Source organism: Actinia tenebrosa, unplaced genomic scaffold (genome assembly GCF_029948245.1).
Source record: "Actinia tenebrosa isolate PJP-AT-01 unplaced genomic scaffold, QUT_ActTen_1.0 PGA_scaffold3__52_contigs__length_22856419, whole genome shotgun sequence".
NCBI lineage: Eukaryota > Metazoa > Cnidaria > Anthozoa > Actiniaria > Actiniidae > Actinia > Actinia tenebrosa.
The window spans coordinates 12,840,981-12,867,862 of NW_028292580.1; the positions used below are offsets into that span (position 1 = coordinate 12,840,981).

Below are 26,882 nucleotides of genomic sequence, written 5' to 3' on the forward strand. Positions count from 1 at the left end.
AGGCTTGATATCAATAAAATACTTGACTATTGAGTTGAAGTATTCAGTGTGTTCTGTAGTCTCCATGGAACTTGTCAGGTTCAAAAAACAAGCTTTTTTTTTCTTCTTTAGAGTTAGTAAGCTGAACACTTGATTGGCTTTAAAAATGGCGCATAAATTTGGAACTTTTGACATGGAAATGGCTTCATTTTTTTTAGTATTTTTTCATTTTTTAGCTCCCAATTACAAAAATGACCTGTAATTATTTGTTCTTTTTTTTCTTTTTTTTCTTATTTTCTTTTTAAACTGTGTGTTTTGATAATGAATAATTGAAATATTTTAGATCAAAGAGAGACTGATATGCAGTCACAAAGTTTAAATACTCCTTGGAATGCATCTTCACTTCCAATAATTTCTTTCATTAAATCAAAATTCATCAAGGAAGCGAAAAACTTTTAAATGAATTCGAAGTTCCTGTCTTTTCGCCGCATGTTTTAAAAAAGTCCTTATTGTTCCTATATTTAGTGTTTTTTTCCGGCTGTTTAAATTTTTAATGAACTTACTTTTTTAGACTAAGAATTGATGTTTTTGTTTGATGATCAATGAAATAATGTAAAACAATTCGAGTACTTTTTTTTCAATTAATGTTTAGAATGATATGGATGGGGTTATTATGTACGTACAACATCAGGTTGATTTAGGCGATGCAAGCGAAAGAAAAATATGAACACACTCGTTAAAGGCTACTAGAAAAATTTAATGAAAGACGAAGAGTGAATCAGTTATATCAAGAGCAAAAAGGACTTTCTCTTGGTTATATGGCATAATGTGTTGGTACTGAGTGAGCAAGAGTGGCGTGCCGAGAAGCAAACCCCTTTCAATTCCTCTCATACATGTTTCCATTTATGATTTCCTATTTTTGACTGAGCCGGAAATGTAAAACAAATGCTATCCCATCCCCCATGGTATCTTGATAAAAAATGTGGACTTTCTGTGGCAATTTGGCGGGAAATTTTGCCAGGCGCACATCTCTGGCTTTTGACTTCAGTGAATTCAGTGAGAAGATTGTGAAAGATTGTAGAAGTTTGACTTGGTACGAAAATATTATTAACCAAATCAGTTTAAAATACGAGTACGCTCGCTCTATTGACAGTGTCGACGACGCTGAACAGTGGATATTTGACCGTGCGAATTTTACCGAGACTGCATCACACAAGAACAAACTCAGTAGTGAACTAATAATTTGAGTTGCGTCGCTGTAAATTGTCAATATAAATAGGGAAAAGACAGGACTGACAGGAGTAATGAAAATTGACCGTTTTAATAATAGTCATAGTAAAGACTTAAAAATTGCTTCAATTTACGTTTCGTCCGTTGCATGTCCTCATGTGGGTGGGAATGAAAGACTTGATAGATTACCTTTCTTTCTACATTAATTCTTTCTTTCAATTGTTCATTATTTAAATTTTTTCGTCATTTTCCTGTCCTCAATTGATTCTTTTCGTTTTCTTTTCATTTGTAGTTCTCTATTTATGTATCAACTCACTCTCACTTTCTTCCATCCTCTTTCTATTCTTTCTTTCACTAGCTTTTCTCTCTCATATATATTTTTCTGAGCTTGCAGCTTAATCGACACCAGTGCCCTTCCAGTCAGACGTTGGCATAGTTTTAATTTCCTACTCATTACCATAGCATTCGTACTTATAACAAATTGCTCATTGAACAGTCACTATATACATATCTGATAAAGGCTTTCATTAAATTCAAACTTATATGAATTATATATATTGTACTCTGGCATCATTGACATCGTTTTTAGTATATATCATGGCAAGACCCAAAAAATATTTTTTTCGTATAGTTTGAATCTAGTAATATTGAGTTTCACAATAAACTAATAGGCAGGAAAAAGTTTGTTTACATTGATGCAGCAGCTATTGAAGCTTGGACAAGTTTATGTACCTTCTGTTCTCAATATTTTGTTTGATCATCTCAAAAATAATTACCCCAGCGGTATTATAAATGAATTTAATTTATTGAGTAAACCAATAAGCTCAAGCGCATATAAATAAATGTCTCTAGTTTTGACCAACCAATCGCTGAACGTAACTGACAAATCTTCCAATCCTAATTCGCTTTGTAGAATTCTGTACAAAACCTATATTATCCTCTTTTGTTTGCGCTTAACTTCGAAACACAACTAGTGGAAGGCATCTCGAAACCTAGATTAAAGTCTTCTTCGGCAGCTTTGCAGCTGTAGCGCACAGACAGCACAGCAATCACTAAGTAAGTAAAAGTTCCATGTGTTTTGAAAATTCAGATTATTAATGTACCGTTTTCCCGTTTGGCATGAAATATTTATTCTATCCCACAGAAATGACATAAAAATTTCCCCGAGAGAAATCGATATCGAATGGGCGGAGTATACGTAATTCTTGGTTTTCACATTAACTCTTTACTATCCAGATCAAAGCGTTGACCCTGTTGAGAACAATCGAAGTTAAAAAAACACACAACAAATGTTTCAAACGATTCACTCTTTATGGCAATTCTGGGTTTGAAAAATTTATCAAAAATTTTAAATCTGAGTTAGTCGAAAAGGTATTTATCAATAGAATTAAGTCATTCTTTGATGTGGAGACATAGCGAATATTTATCCACTATTTTTACGAATGAATTATTTGACTTTTCACAACACAAATCAGCTTACTACAAAAGCTCTCAAGGACTAATTTACTTTACTTCCTTTTTTATTTTTGATATTAGCATAAAAATCATTTTACCGGTAAAACATATAGATATCATTTTTCGTTTATAAACACTTGGGGTTAGTGATCAAGAGGTTAAGAAAAATTAGAGCGAAAAATTAGTTGATTCTACTGTTTGTTTTTCTCTGGTTAAGCTGAAAAATTAGATGTAATTACAGTACTGGATATTGAACAGATCTCATAGACTTTGAGTTTCAATTTCTTGGCTGCCTTTTGAGGCGCTTTTACATGCTGCAAAAATAATTTACTTCAAACTTTTGTCACTAATGGTGTCTTTTAACAAGTTTTACCACCAGTGTTGCACTGTCCATTTCCTTGAGAAATAAACTTTTCTCAAAACTCATGGTTTAGCTCCACGAGTGGAAAGGAGTTGTTTTAATTTCTCTCGAAACGTTTCCACCCAAAAGATTCACGAATTTGTTTGTCAGATGGTTCGTTTTATTTTTTTATTTTTTTAATTTTAATTTTATTTTTATTTTTTTATTTTTTTTGAGAATTCAGCTATAGCTTTCGCCACGTGTTGTCTTTTTTCGCATTTTTTAAAATTCTTTTCACCCATCATACAAATTTGCCGGAAGATCTTAAAATACTTTTGTAAACACTGAAATGTTTGACTCACGACATTAAAAAGTTAAATTATTGGATCATTCAGTGAAACGTTTTAGACTTCTGACACCATTTTGTAAATCCCCGAGGAAATTTGAGGTGACGAAAAGGCGCGAACTGGCAATCCCTAAATTCAGTTTTTCGAGTATTCTATTTGACTTTTGGGAGAAGGAGAAAACTGGGAGACACCATAACGCAAGAGAGGGCAAACTAACTGAAATAAAGTACCGAAACGGGAATGAAACTCAAGGCCCCATCGGTTCGAATCGAAGTCACTTTGGCTTCATTACCAAACATTTTTTGGTTAACGACAGACGGAAAACCCGCGCTAGATTAGGGAGAAAAAATATTTGCATCCTAAATAGCGTCTGAAACAGTTAACTGAAGAAAATTGAAAGCTCTAACTGTCTCGACTTCGGCCTCCCGGTTACCCTGCCAGATGTTCCAAAAAGGAATTAAATAAACTCAGAAGCTTGATATCGCGTGTTGTAAAAAAAATTATTACCACAAACTAAACTCGCGTTTTTAGTCGTCAAGGTAACCGTAAGAATTTAAGCAGAAGTCAAATCTAGAATTATTAATAAAAACAACCAAAGGATTCGTAATATATATCTTTCCTTAAATACAATATTTTAGATTGCTGACTACCTTAAACTACGGAAAATTAATAAGGGAGCTGGTCAAATGATGCGTTGCGGCCTTTTATCCGGATCCGTTGCCTTGGTTACGCAAAGCGCGAATTAATCATTAATTGGCAATTAGTACAAACTTTCCGAGGCAACCGTAAAAGCTTCACTAGTGGCTATAGAAGTCAATAAATACTCTATTTGTCATGATCAGATACTATATCAGTCATTCTTACCTGGCAATGGGTCGCAATGTTTTGACTTTAGCTTGACTCTTCGCCGAAAAATTATTCCTTATTCGAATGCTTGATTTAGAAAAAATTTAAAGGCAATTTTAGTGAGTGGTTTGCACCTGTACAAATACCGTCTGTCTGAAAATTAGAATTGAAATTTTTCGTTGTAATTTGTCTTTGTTTTACTCACGTGAAAATATTATCAAAAACCGTTAAAATATATATATTTATATTCATTATTCAAACTAGATAATCTATTCACAATCTTACGTGAAAACATTTTTACCTACAAAATGAAAAAAAAATCATAAAAACAAGTGAAAAAAATCCCTTTATCATCTTTTACCGATAGCCATTGTCTTAAAATGTAATCTACGTAGCTGTGTGTGTCAATGGAAATTTTCCCCGCCAAATTTATGGTTGCCAATGCAACGGAAGTTAGATTGTGGTCATGATCCGGCATCTAAAAAAAATTCTCAAATATTTCTAATTTAGGCATTAATCGTAAAAAAAAAAATGAATTTTGTTGACTCAGCCGCTATGACTTTCACTTAAATTTGGAAAATATTAGTATAGATAACTACTTCTCATTAGTACAAAATTGTACCAGACAGATACACCTAAGTACACTTATATCATTGTCAATGGTTTAGTCTACTCCCCCTAAGTAGATTGAATATTGACAAAATAAGATTGAATATTGACAAAATAAGATTGATGATATTCTGTCCACTCTGGTTGTTCATTGGTTCTTAGTTTCTTCTTTTACACGGCTCAAAATTGACCGGCGTTATAAATTTTTTGTTCTCAATTTAAACCATATTAGCAATCCGACTGCACAAACGCATAAACCTATAAAACAGGGTTGAATATTTTTTGAAACGCTTAGCCTGCTTATCTTGGTGTAAAGTGGTAAAATGTCGTATTTTGGTTCAAAGATTTATGCATATTCTATTATATATTTTTTAAATTTTTTAAATATTTTTTTCTAATTTCTAATAGTTTTCTTCGTTTGTTTATTTGAGACTGACCTTAGTTTATTTATTATATATTGGTATCCATATGCAAATTACAAAAGCCGTACAAATAGCTTAAGGACTTCCAAAAGCCATTATTCAATTTTAGAATCAAATGTCAAAAACAGATCGAGGGCCTAAGCAGAAGTGTAGTAGTTAAAACGTACGAAGACAACTCAATTCCTGTAACTATGAAGTCTTTCATTCAATTTTCCAATTGAGACACTCTTGAAACTAAGCTAAAAGGAGCCATAAAGGTAAGATAAAGTTAGCTTTCGTACTCATCATTTCGAAAGCTGATTTCAGGTTTGTCTTTAGAGAGTCCGATTGTAAACATAATGGTCTTAGAAAACGACTTCAATTCATGAGTTTTAAATGTAAGCATAAAGTGCTTGAAACCCTATCGCTGCTTCGACCCTATCACTGATGTACGTACTGAATAAATTCAAATTGGCATTTGTAAACGTACAATATAGTTACAGCTTCATGCAGCATAAAACCTGTCGACCAACTTTGGATTCAATGAACGTAGTGCTTTAATGTTTTTTTGGATTTCAGCTTGTTGAAGCCCTAAGGGTCTTCTCTTTTCTTATTTCGTTTTTGTTTTTTTTTTGTTTTTTGTTTTTTGTTTGATTAAAGGGATTTTGTACAAATTTCAATGATTTGGCAAAAATCTTAGTCAAATAATAGTAAAGCTCGGCTTGGTGTCATAGCGTATTTGCATACCGAATACTGACTTCACTAATAGCATTTAATGCTGGAAAATACCGGCCTGCTGAAATGTTTGATGATATTGTTGTACTACTATAAATGAGCTTGAAAATCGTATTTTGGATTTCTGTTATCTTACTGTAAAGTCCTTTTTCCGTGGCCTAAAGACTGATGTCTAAGCTTCTTCCAGTGCATGCCAGAAATGTTGGAGAAGACCTCTTTTGTGTTCTAAAGTATCAAGCATTTGTGAACAAATCTTTCAATAATCTATGGTCATACAAATAGGTATTTGACAATGGAATAATAATTGTTCTATTTTTGAAAAAAATGCAAAAACAGGTACACAATCTCGAAGAAAAATATCGAATAATCTCAAGACATTTATCAAATATTTGCTTTTAACGAGTTAGACTAGATTTATAATTATCGTAATAAAGGCTGTGATTTTCATCTAAATATCTGAAATTTTAGCTATATATATTCCCATCTACGCTTTCAAATCTGTGGTAGTTTGATTTTTTCTTTTTCTTTTCGTGCTTTGGTTCGTGAAAGAGATGATTAGTATTTTGTAGATAACAAACTACATGTCGTGATATTTTTATCTTATATCAATACGACAAACGAATGTCAAATTCAGTGTAATTTTGAGACAGATCTAAAGAAAGTCGAACCGAGTTATTTATAATCATTGATATCGCATATTTTTATGAGACGGGAATATTTTTAAAAAACAATATTGGCCGACCGACCGACCAACCGACCGTCTCAGTATATATTTCGTCGATTCTTTCTCCATCACAGGACTAAAGGCATAATGTCAATCACAATAGATGAAGCCTTCGAGCAGATCGGCAGCATGGGTCGCTACCAACTTCGTTTACTTGCCATCTTCGTCTTCTGCGCTTTTTCAGTGGTTGGATTCCAGACCCTACTTATAACCTTCATAGCCGCTGAACCGGGTTGGAGATGTGCCGATAACAGCACTGCCTGTAATCTTACTGGAGTGCACAAACCAGCAAGCAAGCATTATAACTTTAGATGTGACTTAGATAGAAGTGACTGGGAATTCACTGACGATTACACCTCCGCTGTGACTCAGGTGAGATGGGTTCCCTGTGTTGAGACATCATCATCATCATCATCATTACTTTCTACCATATTGTTAATAATTCATTGTTATTCGTTTGGCCAGTGGAATGTCTTGTACAAGGACTCCAACTGTCATCTCATCATCATGCATTACAATTATTCACTATTAATAGTTTATAGCTATCTATTTTACCAGTGGAACCTCGTGTGCAAAGACTCCATTCTACAGAGTGTGTCATCCTCTTCTATCTTTGCTGGCTGGCTGCTAGGTGCCATCATCCTCAGCTGGATATCAGACAAGACTGGAAGACGCAAAGTCGCGTACTTTGGTGCTCTTGGAGTCGTTGCAGCCGCCCTGTTAAGCGCAGCCTCGCCATATTTTTGGATGTTTGTGGTTTGTAGAGCTATCGTTGGCTTCTTCGTAGGTAATGTAATTGCCAATTTGTTTGATTTCCTCTAAAGACCTTTTCAAAAGTCGACTCGTTAACCGGTGGTTGGTTGGTAGGTAGGTAACATAGGTAGGTAGGCAGGTAGGTAGGTAGGTAGGCAGGTAGGTAGGTAGGTAGGTAGGTAGGTAGGTAGGTAGGTAGGTAGGTAGGTAGGTAGGTGGGTGGGTAGGTAGGTAGGTAGGTAGGTAGGCAGGTATAGGTAGGTAGGTACGTAGGCAGGTACGTAGGTAGGTAGGTACGTATGTAGGTAGGTACGTAGGTAGGTAGGTAGGTAGGTAGGTAGGTAGGTAGGTAGGTAGGTGGGTGGGTAGGTAGGTAGGTAGGTAGGCAGGTATAGGTAGATAGGTACGTAGGCAGGTACGTAGGTAGGTAGGTACGTATGTAGGTAGGTACGTAGGTAGGTACGTAAGCAGCAGTAAGGGGGACTCGCGATCGATGCCGTATATTTGCGGGTTTAACCCGCGGAATTAAGCACGCGGGTACAGTAGATTTACGGGATTTCCCGCGGTGTGTCCTTACTGCTGCTGTGTTGGGTACCGCAAACGGAGGTTAAAATATCCTTTATATATAGATGGATACCATCAAAAGCATTAGAAATAAAACTGTGCGCAAGCTCAGAACTCAGGTGCTGGACCGCTTAGACGCCGACTTTGCCTTCACGACATTTATGGAGGGAGATACAGACGAGACGATGGACGAGGAAAGAGCAGAAAGGATAATCAATTTGATGCCCGAAGGCGACTACCGTTTGGAGTTGACGTTTATAAAGTATTTAGTAGAGTGTACAGAATCCCATTTTCCCGGCAACCACTTTCGGCTACCTTTTTTTGTGTTCCAAAAGATGTGCATTGCTGTCCCAAAAGATGTGCATTGCTGTCCCAAAAGATGTGTCCCGAAAGATGTGTATTGCGTGTCCCATAGAAGAGTGTATGGATTGTCACTGCCTCGACACGACTACCTTTTCTCGCGTCCCAAAAGGTGTCGATCCGGATATCCCCCGTAGAATGTTAAGGTTAAATCTTTGTTAAGTATGTGTGGAAACTATTTCAAAGAGTGTCTTAGAATGTTAAGTATAAGGTTGTTATATTGTTAAGGATGTAAATGGAGGCTAAGATAGTAGAGTGTACAGAATCCCATTTTCCCGGCAACCACTTTCGGCTACCTTTTTTTGTGTCCCAAAAGATGCAGATCCATGTTCCAAAAGATGTGTCCCCCAAAAGAGTGTCTTTGCGTGTTCCAAAAAGATGTGTATTGCTACCCCAAAAGATGTCTATAGAAGGTAGAGGCGATTCGCCTCCCCTTCCAACTTGCGACGGCTGTCCAACCAGGACCACATTCGTAGTAGTAGCCAAAAACCTTCTGCTCCTAGATATAGACATGGACTCCCAAAAGAGTATTTCGGTTACATTGCAAGAAATGGGCATACGTGCAAAGAGCAGAGTGTTGGCGCATTTGCTGCTGGACAATGCATGCGACGGGAACTTGCTGCCGGACATATCCAAATGCGACTACCTACGCAACAACGAAGGTACTACCAGTTTGCAGCCGCTGGAAGGATTGCCGCCATTCGTAGACGACATATTCGTATATGGTTTCGTTGCGGAAGAGAATTTGTATGGCAAGAAGCTGCTCTGCAGAAATGCAAAGACAATAGTTGCGCAGATATCTACGGCAGCAACAGTGGCATTTGGTGGGTTTCTGCCCACGAGTATCGTACATACCTGCAAGCAGGGAAAGATCGTAGAAAACATCGCAAAGATAGAAGAGCGCTCCAATGCCAAAGGCAAATGGTATGGAATACACAACACAGATCCTGCTGGATACTTCGTGGCCAAAGTAGACACTTCGGAGCTGCAAATAGAAGATGTCGGGGAAAACGTACGCAAATTCTCCATGGCTTTGTATGGGCAAGGATATGGCATCTACTCCGTGGACTACACACAGGATTTCTCCGGTACTTTGGATAGAGCTGCATTGGTGCGCAGACTGAGGCAAATGGGCTACAAAGAACAAGGAGAAGTTGGTTGGCGCGAAGGTACCATTTTGGACAATACGCATGCCGTCGGGAACCATGTTTGTACTTGGATGGAAGACGGAAAGAGAACCAAAATATACAACAAGATAGTGTCGAACTTCGAAGCCGGAGAAGTGCAAAACCCAGTAGGAGCAAAGTTGGCAGAGTACGTGGATTGCCCCAACGACCATTTGCGTAGAACATTCCTACGCCCAGACGTGCAAAAAAGAGGATGCACCAGAGTGGAAATATCCATCTATGGCAAAGATTTCTCCAAATCCCACACCAATGCCATCGCGGAAACACTAGAACCTTTGCAGGACATATTCGTAGTACAGCCGCCAAAGAATATGTGGTTGGCACTTGCGGAACATTTGGACAGGTGCTTGTGCATTTGCTGCGAGGAGACGAAAGAAATATTCCTAGCTTGGTACTGTAATTTGGAAACCAGACGCATAGCCGGAGTGCGAGTTCGTGGCAACGACAAATGGGAACGATGTGTACTTTGGACCATAGCAGAGTTTGGCCTGCGCAAATGCCCCATATTTCGCATAGATGTGCTTGGTATGGAACCTGTGGAAATAGCTCCGCTGCGCTGCTACACAAAAAACTCGCCTACGGTATTGGCGGAGTCCAAATTCCCCACCCGAGTGCATACAAATGCCCCTGCCATTGCCACAATGCTGCCTCCGACGGAACACGTAGAGTGGATATGGCGTACGAAGAAGGCGCAAAGAATAGGAGTAGAAAAGAGTCTCTTCGGAATACTGGAAGTACCTACGGACCGCAGGATATCCTTTCTGTCCAAAAGAAAACGACAACAAAGATTGGAAGACATACGAGACGATTTGGAAGGCGACGAGTGGGTAGAAGCCACGCAGAGATACCACGCAGAGCTGTCGGAACAAAAGCAAAACATCCTGCGGCAAAAAGAAGAAGACAGGCGAAAGATAGAAGAAGAGTTGGAAAAGTACGAAAAGCTGTTGGATAGGATTTCCAAAAGAACAGACAATCTGCGTAGATTGTTCTTTGGAAAAGAAAGCTCGTTTGGTCCAGAGACGCCCAGAGCCAAAGTGCATAGGATGGACCAAATACCCGCAGGAGACTACAAAATACTAGGATATGCGATCCCCAGAGACTTGGATGCTGGCTGGTCGGCAAGGGGGCACCGAGTAGCATTGCGGAGGAATAGAGAAACGTCTGTGGCATGGGCCACGGAAGCCCTATTGGAGGCATTTGCAGCTGGAAAGTTCGAAGCAAACGGCAACATACGCACTGCCATACCAGGAGAAGAAATATTGCTAGAGTGGAAAAATGGCATAGCAACTGTCTTCGTACCGGAAGGACCAGGCTTGGACACATACCACGAGTTGGCCAGAGAAATAGACCACAAAATGCCGCAGAATCCAGGAAAGCTACTGGAAGTCGTAGCGCCACCGAACAAAGAATGTACGCAGGCGCTACATATGCAGCCGAACGAATACCAATGCTGGAAGTACGCCAAAACCACCTACAGAAAAAAAGAAAGGACAATACTGTTCCTTTCCGAGCTATGTTCGGAGTGCGTATTGGAGGGCTGCACTGTGGAGCATGCAACCACTCCAGTTTGGGGACATTTTCTAGAAGAGCAAACTATAGACTGGACATCTCCAGCGCCTTTGTATTGCAAAATAGGCAGAGAAAAGACTACCAAAGCAAAGAAGAAAGACAGAATAGTGCACGTTTCTACTCCATTTCCGGAATCCTAGAATTTCTCTGCGGCTCCGCTGGATGTCTGTAGTAGACAACTTTGGGCGGTTGCATGCGCGCCCAAACGACAGCAGCAATGCCTACGACTGCAAATAGCACATTGCCGGCTATTTGCCAGTCTATTTTTGTGGATATGTCCTCCACTTCGTCCTCTATTTCTTCCACGTCTATTTTCTCGAACGAATCTTCTTCCTGCTCCATTTTGGCTAGCAATTCCTCCTTTGCGTCTCGGAGTTCTTCTCTAGCTTTTTGGAGATCGTCCAACACTATAGCAAAAGAATCCTGCACTTCCAGGGAATGTTTCTGCAGGTCTGTAGTTGGTGGCTTCTCGGGTATTGCAACCTCTACGCCATTTTCTCGCTCTATCCTGCGTATTTTGGGAATACCCATACCATACTTCTTGGCTACCTTTTGTAGCCCCATACCATTCTTTCGGTCTTCCAAAAGGTCTGCGATCTCCTCTTCGGATAGTATCTTTGGCGTGGCCATATATGTAGGTAGATACGGAACATACCCTATGTTTGTCCATGGAATACCCTATGGTAGATACCTGTTTGTCCACAGATATAGCATGTATCTGTACATAGCCATAGGCATAGCTGGATACATGCTAGGAAAACAGCGCACGATAGAAATCCTTTTGGATGTGGTAGGTGGCTTGTACAGAGCGCAGGAGACAATAGGCAACATTCGAATTCCGGGCTACGTAGCTGCACCATTGCGCGTGGCCCTACAAAGAAGGTAGAAGGGGCCTCCATTCTCTTCGGGCAAACTATTCCAAAGAGTGTCTTAGAATGTTAACAATTAAGGTTAAATCTTTGTTAAGGATACCTGGAAACTATTCCAAAGAGTGTCTTAGAATGTTGACAATTAAGGTTAAATCTTTGTTAAGACACTTTGAAATAGTTTCCATATATACTTAACAAAGATTTAACCTTAATTGTTAACATTCTGAGACACTCTTTGGAATAGTTTCCATATATACTTAACAAAGATTTAACCTTAATTGTTAACATTCTGAGACACTCTTTTGGGGGACACATCTTTTGGAACATGGATCTGCATCTTTTGGGACACAAAAAAAGGTAGCCGAAAGTGGTTGCCGGGAAAATGGGATTCTGTACACTCTACTATCTTAGCCTCCATTTACATCCTTAACAATATAACAACCTTATACTTAACATTCTAAGACACTCTTTGAAATAGTTTCCACACATACTTAACAAAGATTTAACCTTAACATTCTACGGGGGATATCCGGATCGACACCTTTTGGGACGCGAGAAAAGGTAGTCGTGTCGAGGCAGTGACAATCCATACACTCTTCTATGGGACACGCAATACACATCTTTCGGGACACATCTTTTGGGACAGCAATGCACATCTTTTGGGACAGCAATGCACATCTTTTGGAACACAAAAAAAGGTAGCCGAAAGTGGTTGCCGGGAAAATGGGATTCTGTACACTCTACTAAATACTTTATAAACGTCAACTCCAAACGGTAGTCGCCTTCGGGCATCAAATTGATTATCCTTTCTGCTCTTTCCTCGTCCATCGTCTCGTCTGTATCTCCCTCCATAAATGTCGTGAAGGCAAAGTCGGCGTCTAAGCGGTCCAGCACCTGAGTTCTGAGCTTGCGCACAGTTTTATTTCTAATGCTTTTGATGGTATCCATCTATATATAAAGGATATTTTAACCTCCGTTTGCGGTACCCAACACAGCAGCAGTAAGGACACACCGCGGGAAATCCCGTAAATCTACTGTACCCGCGTGCTTAATTCCGCGGGTTAAACCCGCAAATATACGGCATCGATCGCGAGTCCCCCTTACTGCTGCTACGTAGGTAGGTAGGTACGTATGTAGGTAGGTAGGTAGGTAGGTAGGTAGGTAGGTAGGTAGGTAGGTAGGTAGGTGGGTAGGTGGGTAGGTGGGTAGGTGGGTAGGTAGGTAGGTAGGTGGTTTCGGTGGGTAGGTAGGTAGAAAGGTAGGTTGGTAGGTAGGTAAGTAGGTAGGTAGGTAGGTAGGTAGGTAGGTAGGTAGGTAGGTAGGTAGGTAGGTAGGTAGGTAGGTAGGTACGAAGGTACGTAGGTACGTAGGTAGGTAGGTAGGTAGGTAGGTAGGTAGGTAGGTAGGTAGGTAGGTAAGTAGGTAGGTAGGTAAGTAAGTAGGTAGGTAGGTAGGTAAGTAGGTAGGTAGGTAGGTAGGTGGGTAGGTGGGTAGGTGGGTAGGTAGGTAGGTAGGTGGTTTCGGTGGGTAGGTGGGTAGGTAGGTAGGTAGGTGGTTTCGGTGGGTAGGTGGGTAGGTAGGTAGAAAGGTAGGTTGGTAGGTAGGTAAGTAGGTAGGTAGGTAGGTAGGTAGGTAGGTAGGTAGGTAGGTAGGTAGGTAGGTAGGTAGGTAGGTAGGTACGAAGGTACGTAGGTACGTAGGTACGTAGGTACGTAGGTAGGTAGGTAAGTAGGTACGTAGGTAGGTTTGCATTTTTCTGCATTTCTATAAAAGCTACATAAAGACAACATCTTACCACTTTTCTGTAGGTGGCACCACCCTGAGCCAGTTCATTCTTGTTACTGAGTTCGTTGGAGTTCGTCATCGTAACGTGGCAGGAACTATCCTGTGGTTTGCTTGGACATGCTCTTTCATGACTACCAGCCTCATCGCGTACTTCATCCGTGATTGGCGAGTCTTGACGATTGTTATTACTGTAACGGGGATTCCTTTTGTCTTTTCCTGGTGGTAAGATGATACAGCTTTATGATAAATATTGTTTTTTTTTAATACGCACATACCGTAAGCAAAAACTAGCAGAGGTAAAACCATAGGAATAAGAATTTAAAAAAACGCATATTGAACTTCCAGATTCGAAATAAGAGCACATCCATTCCGCGCAAAAGGCAACAGAGTTTACAAGGAGCATAGTACTGAATTTTCTCAAAGTGAATTAATATATCCAACTTCACAGTAAAGAACGAATATACGATTATACGATTTGCACATGTTTCGAGCGTCTTGCAGCCTTGCAATTTGTTGCGCACAACGAAGCTAAAAATTAAAAAAAAAATTTCAGCTAAAAATTACTAAAAAGTTTCAGAAATAATAATAATAATAATAATAATAATAATAATAATAATAATAATAGATATTTATATAGCGCCATATCTAAGACTCTACGGCGTTTCACAAAATACTTGTTTAAATATATACAAAACTTAAAGAAACTAAAAAACTAATCCAAAAACAGTTAAAGATAAAACTAGAGGATATAAGTTAAGAAAAGAATAAATAAAATAATAACAATAAAAATAATACATAATAAATAATAAATATATGAGATATGAGTTTTTAAGCTTTTTTGAAAGTTTTTAGTTCTCCGGTGTTCTTTAAGTCTTTAGGAAGCTTGTTCCAAAGTCGTGGGCCTAAGTTGCTGAAAGCCCTTCCACCAATATAGTGCTTCTATTGAATCTGGGGATCAAAAGATCGTTGAAATGTCAGGCATGAGATGTGCGCAATCTTGATACTTAGAAAGTTGTGCGTGAAATTTCGTTATGCGCGCAAACGTTAACACTTAAAATGTATCCGGCTCTTTAGGCCAAGCATAAAGAATGAAGAATAACAACAAACTTTTTATATATTTTGTTTCACAGTAAATTATTTATCGTTAACTTTATCAGGTTTATCCCTGAATCAGTTCATTGGTTGCTGGTTAAACATCGTATTGCAGAAGCAGAAGACATCATTCAAAAGGTGGCAGAATTCAACAAGAAAACTATTCCCAGCGACTCACTGATGGAGCCTTCGACTAGCCGTAGAAATAGCGCAACCTTTCTGGACCTCTTTCGCGGGAAAAGGATGACACATTTCACTATTGTCTTTTGGGTAGCTTGGTAAGTATGTAAGTCGTTCTGACATAATGTCTCTATAATTCCTTCAAATTCTATCGATACCCTGAAACAACCTCCGGGCTGGTCTAAGTCAGGACACGGCTTACTCACAGATCCAACCCTAAAACAGCCTCTGGGCTGATTTAAGTCAGGGCATGGCTATTCACAGATTGAATTGGAATTTAACTTGTTAAGAGGGCGTCTCTGTAACAGCGTGCCACTCGATCTGGGCTCGAAAAATAGATTTCTATTATATTGCTATCATCGAAAGTACTATCTATCCTCACTACAAAATTGCAGTTAGAATTGTTCTAAATTCTTTTTTCCACCCGCTATGCGAATTTTTGTCCATCGACCCCAAATCAGTGAAAGACGCCGATTTTCGAGGTCGGCCGAGGGCTACTTTCAAAGTCTGTTTTCTCGGGTTTCTCTGCACATAAAAGCTATTTTTTCTATCCAGAACTTTAGTCTAGTGTAACTTCTGCATAAAAACAGTAATAGTTTTTTTTGGAATGCGCGAATTCTGAAAAATAATCCTAACTGATCGAGACTACTGAAAGCGTGACGTGGAAAGCTAAGATTATGAGACCTCGAATATTGCAAATTTCTCATTTGTGGCACCTAACCCAGCCCTAAAATATCATTCAACCTTGAGATAAGAAGCTATTTTATAGATGTGTGCAATAAAATTTGCGGCACATTGCGTTTCTACGAAATAAGCTAAGTTTCAAATTGTTCTATTTTCAGTTATTTCCTTGCGTGACACGACAGGCCGTTGGGTCTGTGACGGCTACTTCTTTGCTCGTTATCCTCAATACCATTACCTAAAATATAATATGACGAATTAAACCTTAACTTTACAATATTTGTTCCATTATAAAAGATTTCAATGATCTACGGCTTCATTTAATAGTGTTTCTATAACCTGTTTTGAAGTTTCACCGCACAGTAATCTTTGTAATTTGAATATCTCGAGCTCCTCGGGAGGTCAATCGTTATTTGTTTATTAAATTATAGTAAAGAAATCCTCGCTTAGTAATATCTCGAAACATCCTAAAGAGATCCAAAAATGAGAAGTGTTCTTGTTTGTAGAGCTGAATATTTCTAGTTTTTTTAGTTGAAGGTAACATATTATTCATATTATTGTAAGTGAAGGATGTACTTGCCCGCGTTAGCATCGTTATTTTCACTGTGTTATTGCTCAACTCTATACTTATATTAGTACTTGGAATACTGAATCTATGTCTTTGTACTGAATACTAGTGAGTTAGACTAGGACGTCTAAATTGAAGACTCTTGCAAAAAAATAAAATAAAATAAAATAAAATAAAACAAAATAACTAATGCATAATTTTTTTTATTAAATATACATCTTTAATATAATACAAATAACCATAATTACAAATACGAATATATATCTAAGAGCGAAATTATCAGAGAGAAATAAACCTACTTACGATGGGCTCCGCCGAGAACCAGACGAAGCTTCTTATACAGTATATCACTTCTTCAAGAGACACCTTCAATACTTAGCATGGGCTGGGCTCTAAAACCAAGAGCCGGAGCTGCTCTACAGAAAAATGTGCCGTCGTATTTGACAGCAAAGTTTGACCTGGGTGAGAGGACTGGTAGAAAAGCAGACCCTGAACAAGTTGCCGCGGAAATGCGGTGCGCGAGAAATGAGAACAATGAAAGGCGCTTTGAAAGAGAAGAATCGGGCTATCGAAGACCCAGATTGCACGATTCTTTTCACGTCTTTCCACTTCGCGAAAAAATCCACAGCACGAGATATTACCGTGACCAGTCCTCAGGAAAATGTACGATCTTTGGTAGACGAGGAAGACATTCAGGATGTAATACGAGAGTCAGAACGTATAAATCTGTTACAAGAAATTGAGGATAACATTGGCCTGCAACACCCCATTATTCACTAGTCAATTGAAACCCCCTCCCCCCGACCCCTGCGAAAAAAGGATAATAAGAACCTATAAGGCTACAATTTTAAGAAAGGTTCTTATCAGTGGAGTTCAGTGTAAAAGTGTATAGGTAGAAACTGCTATAAGTTTTTTTGAGCATGTGTTTTGTGTAGAACATACTGTCCTGTACTAGGCTACGGGCTGCCTGTGCTTGGAATCACAACGCCTTCTTCGGTATTTTTCAAGATGGCCGACCTCTTGTTTCCAGGCTGACATATTCAAACGAGCGTTAAAATCCCCGCTCGATTCCCCGCTGAGAAAACCATTCGTTAAATCCCCGAACCCCGGGTGCAATCATGCTCTTAAAAGTACATCAAAAACGCGTCACGTCCCCGTTCATTGCCCCGCTAGCCGGGGTTTCAATTGACTAGTGCATTATGACACGTACGATCTATGCGACTACTATATCAAAGAAACAAGATCTCAGCCTTCAATGGCGGAAGCTAAACATTAGAGAGTTTTAGATTGACTTTTTTTTCTCCCCGCAAACGGCAAACGTGACCACGTTTTCACAGTTTCCCTGTATTTTGCTTACCAGGCGCAAATATTCTTTTGATGATAATGATAATGATAATGATAATGATAATGATAATGATAATGATAATGATAATGATAATGATAATGATAATACAGCAAAACAACAACAAGAGAAAAGGCCGTCCAATAAAAGCATCAACAAGAACAAAAGATTTCAGGAATATCAACCATCACAGATTTTGAAAGAATGCTTTAGACGCAACCATAATAGCTTGGCTTCAAAGTAGCTGAACTTAATCGAGTAGAGTGAGAGCTGAATGTTTCTCTAAGAGAAATAAGCAATACATTGATTGATTGATTGAATAATGGTAATAATGATAATAACAATAATGGTTTATTTGAAGCATATCTACAGAAACAGTAATGATGAAAAGGTAAATTATACACCGTGAAAAGATGAAAAAACTTACTGACGTTTCGGACGCTAGTCCTTCGTCGGAGTAAAAGAGAAAGAAGTGGTAGAAAGGAGTGTATATATGATAGAATAAGACAAAAGAAACCAATGAGAGCAAGGTAGGCAAGGAAACAAAAACAAACAATCAAAAGACAAAAGAAAAGGTTAGTTGAAAATAAAGCGTTCATTAATCCCGTTGGGACTAAGAGTGCCCAATAGGTGAATAAGCCGCATTTCTTTGGTCTTGCGACAATCATTGTTGCCGTTAAGCAAAGAAAGACCGAAAACAATGAAGTCAGAAAGAGAATGGTTAGCTAGATTAAAATGGCGGGAAACTGGTTTGGTGGGATCGTTATTGCGAATATCATAAAGATGATTGCAAATGCGATCACCAAGACGGCGGCCAGTCTCGCCCACATACAAAAGATTACAGCGGGTACATTTAATACAATATACAACATTAGAAGTGGTACAAACAAAATGGTCAGTGATTTTAATAGTTGATTTAGGACCGACAACAGAAGTGTGAGAGGCTATGTGAGGACAAGTATAACAACGTTTACGAGAACAGCGAAAAGTACCAGGTTCTTTGTTAGAGGGAAGAACTCCCTTGACCAAGAAAGAACGGAGATTACGATCACGTTTATAGGAAAAGAGAGGGCGGTTGTTGAAAATAGCAGAAGTGCGAGTATCAGAGTCAAGCAGAGAAAAGTTGCGGTTAACAATGGGTTTAATGGAAATGTTAATAGGATGATACGTAAGAGTGAAAGGAATGCGGTCATTATAGAGACGAGTGTGAGGAGTGAGAGCGGTGGTACGATCAATAGTAGAAACTTTACGAATGGCGCGATCAATAACATGAGCAGGATAATTACGCTTAAGGAAGAAGGAACGCATCTCAGAACATTTAACAGAAAAATCAAGATCATCACTACACAAACGACGAAGACGAAGAAATTGCGAGAACGGAATAGCGTTAAGAGTGTGCTTAGGATGAGAAGACGAGTAGAGTAAATAAGAATGAGAGTCAGTAGGTTTGTAATGGACACTAGTGCTAAGACGGTCGTCATTAACACTAAGCAAGATGTCAAGGAAAGTGACTGATGTTTCACTAACCTCCCACGTAAAGTCTAAGGCAGGGTGAAAAGAGTTAACAAAAGAGATGAAAGAATCTAAGTCATTACGCGAACAAGAAGTAGCGCCAATACAATCACCAATATACCGTCCAAAAAACTCAGGTTTAGGTCCATTATATTGTTGAAAAACAAGGTTTTCGATATAACCAACAAACAAATTGGCATAACTAGGGCCCATCTTAGTACCCATAGCAACACCGTTTACCTGCCGATAATACCGATCACCGAAAGAAAAACAATTAAGAGTAAGAACAAGTTCAGCTAAGCGTAACAAAGTGGGAGTGCTGGGCTCGAGGACAGGACGAAGATCGAAAAAATGCTGAAGAGCACGAAGGCCCTCATCATTAGGAATAACAGTATACAAAGATTTGACATCCATAGTAAACAAAAGCTTAGAAGAGTTATCAGGAAAGCGAAAATCATTAAAAATACTAAGAGCGTGATTAGTATCCTTAATATAAGTAGGTAAAGACTGAACAATAGGCAACATGAGAGAATCTAGATAGCTAGAGATGAGTTCGGTGGGACAACTACAAGCAGAAACAATAGGACGACCAGGGTTGTTAGCTTTGTGAATCTTAGGAAGAAAATAGACGTGAGAAGTACGAGGAGTAATAACAAAAAGGTTTTTAGCAGTGGAGGGTAAAGAACCATCAGAAATGAAAGAGTTAACAGTGTCTTTAACTAATTTTTGATTGTCAGGGGTAAGATCCTTATCCACTTCACAATAAAAATTAGTATCAGAGAGTTGACGTAAAGCCTCCTGTTTATACAGGTCAGAACGCCAGACAACTACTGCACCGCCTTTGTCAGCGGGCTTAATAACAATGTCAGAACGATTGCGTAATTGACGTAAAGCCAACCACTCGTCCTTAGAAAGATTAGAATAACTGAGTTTACGGTTAAGATTGACATTAGAAATATCACGGCGACACTTATTGACAAAAAGATCAAGAGAAGAAAATTGTCCCTCGGGAGGGACCCAGTTAGACTTACGAGGACAAAGGCGCTCAAAGACATCACGTTCACAGTTAGAGTTAGAAGAGTCGGAGAAAAAAGCTTTAAGGCGAGTACGGCGAAAAAAAGATTCAGAGTCTTTCTTGACCTGAAATTCATCAGATTTCTTAGCAAGAGGAACGAAGTTCAAACCCTTGCTAAGAACTGAAATTTCAGAATCAGAAAGAGGTAAATCTTCGGGAATGGTGACAACGGAATGACTGAAGACATTGTGATTGCTATGTTCAACATGTGTAAAAGGATCAAAACCAACAAGAGACACAAACTTATTACGCTTAGTAACAAACAAAGACTGGTACAAACGGCGGTTAAGAGTAAGAATGTGATTACGAATGGAGGAAACTAACACTGCCGGACAGACATTAGACAAGTCTCTGAGGCAAGCAGCAGTATCAAGAGTGAGGGCATCACGTTTACAGCACATACTACGAATAGTGGAACGCATGACAGAGCGAGAGAAAGTGGAACAAGCAGAAGAAACATCGGAAAAATACTGAGTAGAGTTGACACCAAAATTAGAAGCATGAAACTTAACACGAAAACCAACAGGAATGACTTTAGCATGAAGACAACGACCAATGAAATAGATATGACTAACAAAGCGTGTTTTATATATCTACAGAGTATATCTATATCTTAAAAAGTATTGGAGGAGCCAGTACCCCCAACCTCCACTTCCGAACCGCCGCCCCTATATGATCATAATTTTCACAATCACTCGTTCTGTAGTTATAAATGAATTCATACGTTTGTTTACACCTGTTGCAAAAATCGTCGTCTCAGCCGAAGGACAGTCAAGACTGCAAAGTATTTTTTCGAAAAAATGATAGTATATGGAGTTCGAAAATATCGGAAGGACGAAATACCTTTTCACCAATAGAAAATGATGGATAATTTATAAAGGAAATAAACGTTGAGAAAGTTAAATGACTAGTGACAAAGATATCAATGATATATTACCTACAACTTATAAAAAAACAAGAAAATGTTTAGCTCTACCAACAAGAACAGTTCTCAGTTTTGGATCTCTTTAGGATGTTTCGAGATATTACTAAGCGAGGATTTCTTTACTATAATTAAATAAACAAATAACGATTGACCTCCCGAGGAGCTCGAGATATTCAAATTACAAAAATTACTGTGCGGTGAAACTTCAAAACAGGTTATAGAAACACTATTAAATGAAGCCGTAGATCATTGAAATCTTTTATAATGGAACAAATATTGTAAAGTTAAGGTTTAATTCGTCATATTATATTTTAGGTAATGGTATTGAGGATAACGAGCAAAGAAGTAGCCGTCACAGACCCAACGGCCTGTCGTGTCACGCAAGGAAATAACTGAAAATAGAACAATTTGAAACTTAGCTTATTTCGTAGAAACGCAATGTGCCGCAAATTTTATTGCACACATCTATAAAATAGCTTCTTATCTCAAGGTTGAATGATATTTTAGGGCTGGGTTAGGTGCCACAAATGAGAAATTTGCAATATTCGAGGTCTCATAATCTTAGCTTTCCACGTCACGCTTTCAGTAGTCTCGATCAGTTAGGATTATTTTTCAGAATTCGCGCATTCCAAAAAAAACTATTACTGTTTTTATGCAGAAGTTACACTAGACTAAAGTTCTGGATAGAAAAAATAGCTTTTATGTGCAGAGAAACCCGAGAAAACAGACTTTGAAAGTAGCCCTCGGCCGACCTCGAAAATCGGCGTCTTTCACTGATTTGGGGCCGATGGACAAAAATTCGCATAGCGGGTGGAAAAAAGAATTTAGAACAATTCTAACTGCAATTTTGTAGTGAGGATAGATAGTACTTTCGATGATAGCAATATAATAGAAATCTATTTTTCGAGCCCAGATCGAGTGGCACGCTGTTACAGAGACGCCCTCTTAAGTCTCGTGGAGGAAGGATAATCGGAGACAGCGGAGAAAAACTTTTAAATCAAGGGACGGAGAAACATTTTCCTTATCGCACTTTAATACGGACTCGTAAGGTAAACAATGCGATCTGTTTTTGTCATTGATATTTTGGTCTCCCTTTCATGTATTTCCAGTATCCAATTTCTCCTTCTGAGAAACCGATATTCAAAGTGTGCGTCGAATTCACAAATAGTATTCAATGCCTTGCATGCACCACGTTAAAATATTGAGTTGATTCAGCTTAAGTTTCCCCATTTTTAGGGCAATTAATGCGATGGTGTACTATGGAGTCAGTCTCAGCTCACAGACTTTGGATGGAAACATGTACCTCAATTTTTTCCTCACTAGTATCATAGAAATCCCTGCTAATGCTGCTGCTATATATTGCATGAAAAGGTAGGGGGAAAAAGATAAGATTTTTTACTCTCTTTCATAGTTTACTTTAGGGAAGTACAGGTGTTGGTGTTCGCTGGTCATGCGCAACTGGCCTCTCACCGCTTTGGTTCGTGAGTTCGAAGCTCTGGCCTTCATTTATATGAGTAATTAAGGATTCTAAATTTCATTTCAATCTGGCGTCGAGGTATTTAGTTATGAGTACTTAGAGGCTTCTGCTCGAGAATTCACGTACCTTTTTCTTTGCTTTTTACACGTAATAAGGTTTTTTGTCTTCCAGGTTTGGACGAAAGAGGTCAACAGTCGTACCGATGGTTTTTGCTTCCTTGGCTTCGATAGGCACTGTTCTACTCATGAGTGATCCTGATGATGAAGGTAACTGGGAATTAGAATGGAAGGAAGGAAGGAAGGAAGGAAGGAAGGAAGGAAGGAGGAAGGAAGGAAGGAGGAAGGAAGGAAGGAAGGAATGTATGAAAGAAATAAATGAATAAAGGAAAAAGGATCCAAAAAGAATGGAAAGAGAGAAAGAGAAAGGGATAATAAAGAGCTTTTTTGAGTTACTAAGTGTGTAGTTTCCAGGTTCTAAGAGCCGCCATGTTGGTCCTCTACACCGCCAGCCAACATGGCGTCCACCTATTTTTTTATATTCTCTTGTTAATGATTGCAAGTTGTTGTTGTTAATTTACTTGGTTCTTCATATGAAGGGTGTCATTAGTTCAATAGTCCAGTCCATTAAAGTATCAAGTCTGATACCATCAGATCAGTATGTTATTGATATCATATCTCAGTTTTACAGTAGATCATAGAGTGCGTGGGTAGTGTATTATCCATATCTCACCCCGGATAATCTATTATACAATCATGCATCTATAATCATGAATCAATGAATGTATAGAAACCCATGATGAAATAAACATTTTTTCCTTTTCACTATTGCTTTGCTTTGCTTTGCTTTGCTTTGCTTTGCTTTGCTTTGCTTTGCTTTGCTTTGCTTTGCTTTGCTTTGCTTTGCTTTGCTTTGCTTTGCTTTGCTTTGCTTTGCTTTGCTTTGCTTTGCTTTGCTTTTTCCTTCCTTCCTTTCCTGTCCTTTCCTTCACACTCCTTTCTTTTCTTTTCCCTTTGCTTTTTCCCCTTTTCTCTTGTTTAATTTCATGACATTATCTTCATGATTGAGCTTCTTTTTAAAATATTGTGTTTTCACCCGTCATCGTTCGATCGGATATTATTAACCACTGGTTTCCCCCCCAGGCCTTGCTGTTGGTTGTATCATCACAGCCATGATAGCGAAGTTCTTTATTATGATATCTTTTGACTCGATTTACGTGTATTCTGCTGAACTGTTCCCTACAGTTATAAGGTGGGTGTTATTGTTCTCCAGAAAATTTTATGGGCCAAATCCACTTGGGCAGAGTGTTTTCCCATTTCAAACCACGTGTCATTCCCTAGAGTATTATTTTTTGTTTAACGTTTGCACATGAGAAGACACACAGTGAATATGGATACAACTGAAACAAAGAATCTTATTCTCGAGAGAATCTCACTTGGCCTGCTGAAATGGAAAAACATTACGCCCAAGTGCATTTGGTCCAGTAATATATTGGGGAAAAAAACGAAAACTCTAACATAGTGAAAACAAATTCACAATATTTTTCGTCGTTCCTATTTTTGGCTTGGTTTTAACACTTGTCAAAACAGCTTTATCTTTTTACTCCGAAAGGAAAACGTTTTGCAAAAATAATTCGAAGAGGGTAAACTCGGATATAGCTAGTGGTATCGAGAGGAAGGGGAAAGGCTCTGTAGTATAGAGAACACCCTGAAAACAACCTCTGGGCTGCTCTAAGTCGTTGCACGGCTATCTCACATATCCAACCCTGAAACAACTTCATGGCTGATCTAAGTCAGGCCTCGATTACCTCTCAGATTGAACCCTGGCAAAACTACGGTGGAATTTAGCGTGTTGCGTTTTGGGGAGGGAGAAAACCCGAAGAACCCGGATAAAAACCCTAAAAACAAGGGAGAGATCTGGCCGTAACAAACTCTACTCACATGTGATGCTAAATCCAGGAATCGAATCACGTACAGAATGCAGAAAGAAGTCAGAGAGTAGTGAAATACTCCAATATTCCAGTTACTTAATTGGGTTGTTTCATTCTGTCATGTAGGAGTGTTGGGATGGGAACATCGTCTGCAGCTGGCCGAATAGGATCATTTTTATCGTCATACGTAATTTGGCTGGCAAGTATCCGTTTTATTCCACTCTTCATTACTGATTAACCAATGCTTTTGGTTTCGTATTTATCAAGAAAACAAAAGTATAAAGCTTTTCTTTTTTTAGTTGTTTGTCGTTGATGTTGCTAATACAACTAATTCCGTCTAAAAACTCGACCAATTATCTATTTGAATTGAATTTAGTATTTCTTCAATTTTACGTCTCATTTTTTTTCGCTCGCCATATTTTCATTTACTTTCATTTACTTGGACAACTTCACGCATGCGCACGCCTATTCAACGCTCAGCATATCTGCGGCAATTTGTCTGACCTCAGGGATCCCAAACTATGTATTGATGGCTTCTAAAAGCAAGCGAATTTTTGTTGCTCAATATATGTACATATTACATATTTTTGGTAACCTCGAAGGAATAATTTGTGAATTATTGATTGACTTACAGAAGCGAATCCACACTATATTGCCGTATGGTATCATGGGAGGTGCTGCTCTAATCGCGGGCTTCCTGTGTATGTCCCTGCCAGAAACGAAGGATCAGCCCATGCCAGATGTGATTGATTCAACTTCTACTTCAGAAGAAATCCTTGAAAAAGAGAATAAAGGCAAGATTGATGGGTCTGATGAGCAGCATGGAAGCGTGGTGAAGCTTAGCCCAATATGTAGGAAACTGGCGAATGGTAGAGAAAATGCAGTTTGATTATGAATGAATATGAAACTGTAAAAAATATTGTCAAAATTGAATTTTATGGCAGTCATTCACTAGATACACAAGTGTCGAAAAGGGTCATCTTTCGAGCATCCGTAATACATTTTTTGGGCAATATCACAATCTCGTACCCAGAGAGCCCTTATTTCTTACTGCGCATGCTCGACGAAATTTATTTCGTCGAGCATGCGCAGTAAGAAATAGGGCTCGTGGGACTCTGTTAATGGAGTAAAAAAAGTCAATAAAACATGATACATGGATGAAATGACACTTCGAAAAATGCAGTAAAGTTATAAATTATTACATCACTAAGTGAGTTCTGTCGTAAGTTCTTTGACGTGTTTCTCTAAACAGATTATTGAAGTTCTTATAGATGCTGATTGAGATTCACATGAGAAATTGAGAGAAAAAAACAAATTGCTGTTTTGACGCAGCATGGAAGTCTAAAATTTAAAAATTTAACTTTGATTTTCTCCAATAATAATAGTTTTCCTTGTTCCCTGCTAGCAGAGTCTCCCTCCGGTTGGCGCCGGATTCTTGGCCAAGAATCGCCAACGAGGGAGACTTCGCTCTGCTAGCAAGGAATTTTCATTTTCTGTCCTCTGTCCTTTTGCTCTCTCGATGTTTAGAAATTGGATGACAATATTCATTACTATTCTCGTGTATGAATTCATCATTTCTTTGAATGGTTCATTTATATTATTTAATATTATGAAATATATTAAACTGATTAAAATAATATCCAGTAGCCTAGTGTAGCAGGGTTTATCCATAAGGGAGTCGGGGAGCCGTTAGAATTTTCTCTGATTCTAAGGCCCTGGCTAAACGAGGAAACATGTTTCCAAAAACATGTTTACCGCGCGCATGTTTCCTCGATGTTTCCCAGTTTAGCCACATGCGAAACATTGCTGCGTGTAACAAATTTTGCTTCCAAGACGCAAAAAATGTTTTGCTGTAGGGCAGAAACATTTCATGTTTCTAAGACGCATGGAAACATTGTTTCCCGATGTTTCCTGACAGTTTTGCCACCTTAGGAAACATTTAGGGAAACATGTTTCCTCGTTTAGCCAGGGCCTAAGGCTCAGGTCAAACGTCGAAATTTACACCAAATACTGTAACAAAAGCGTGGCGAACTCGGCCAATCATCGCGGCCAACGAAAACAAAATTAAAACGCCACATTCACTGCGGTGCTTGAATTTATACTCAATATATTTCCAGGGCAAAACTCACTAAAAACTAGTCCAGCTAGACTCGTGATCCTTTGCATAAAAGCCATATCCTCAGGCCATTATAAGTTACGATGACAAGAATGATTTTACGGAAAGTTTGAAATTATACGATGGCAAGCATTTATATTAATGTTGCTAAATATGGAACAAGGCCGTGGAATCCATGTATAACAGAGAGACACTAAGGCTTCGATAGGTGTCTGAATGGTCTGTCAGCATATT

General features: G+C 38.7%; 1 protein-coding gene across 3 annotated transcripts; it reads left to right on the forward strand.

The window, feature by feature from the left end:
* Positions 1-2,155: 2,155 nt before the first annotated feature.
* Positions 2,156-25,742, forward strand: LOC116286939 (organic cation transporter protein). Of its 3 annotated transcripts, none has more exons than XM_089035297.1 (10): positions 2,156-2,265; positions 6,741-7,038; positions 7,225-7,453; positions 13,777-13,975; positions 14,911-15,123; positions 22,365-22,499; positions 22,777-22,871; positions 23,745-23,853; positions 24,659-24,731; positions 25,167-25,742. In XM_089035297.1, exons 2-10 carry the CDS (start codon positions 6,754-6,756, stop codon positions 25,419-25,421), a joined length of 1,593 nt encoding a protein of 530 aa, XP_088891423.1. In that variant the 5' UTR covers positions 2,156-2,265; positions 6,741-6,753; the 3' UTR covers positions 25,422-25,742. The 3 variants fall into 3 exon arrangements, with proteins under 3 accessions (XP_088891423.1, XP_088891425.1, XP_088891422.1); XM_089035299.1 differs by having other exon boundaries at positions 2,160-2,265; positions 6,770-7,038; XM_089035296.1 differs by lacking the exon at positions 2,156-2,265 and adding an exon at positions 5,289-5,485.
* Positions 25,743-26,882: the final 1,140 nt, after the last annotated feature.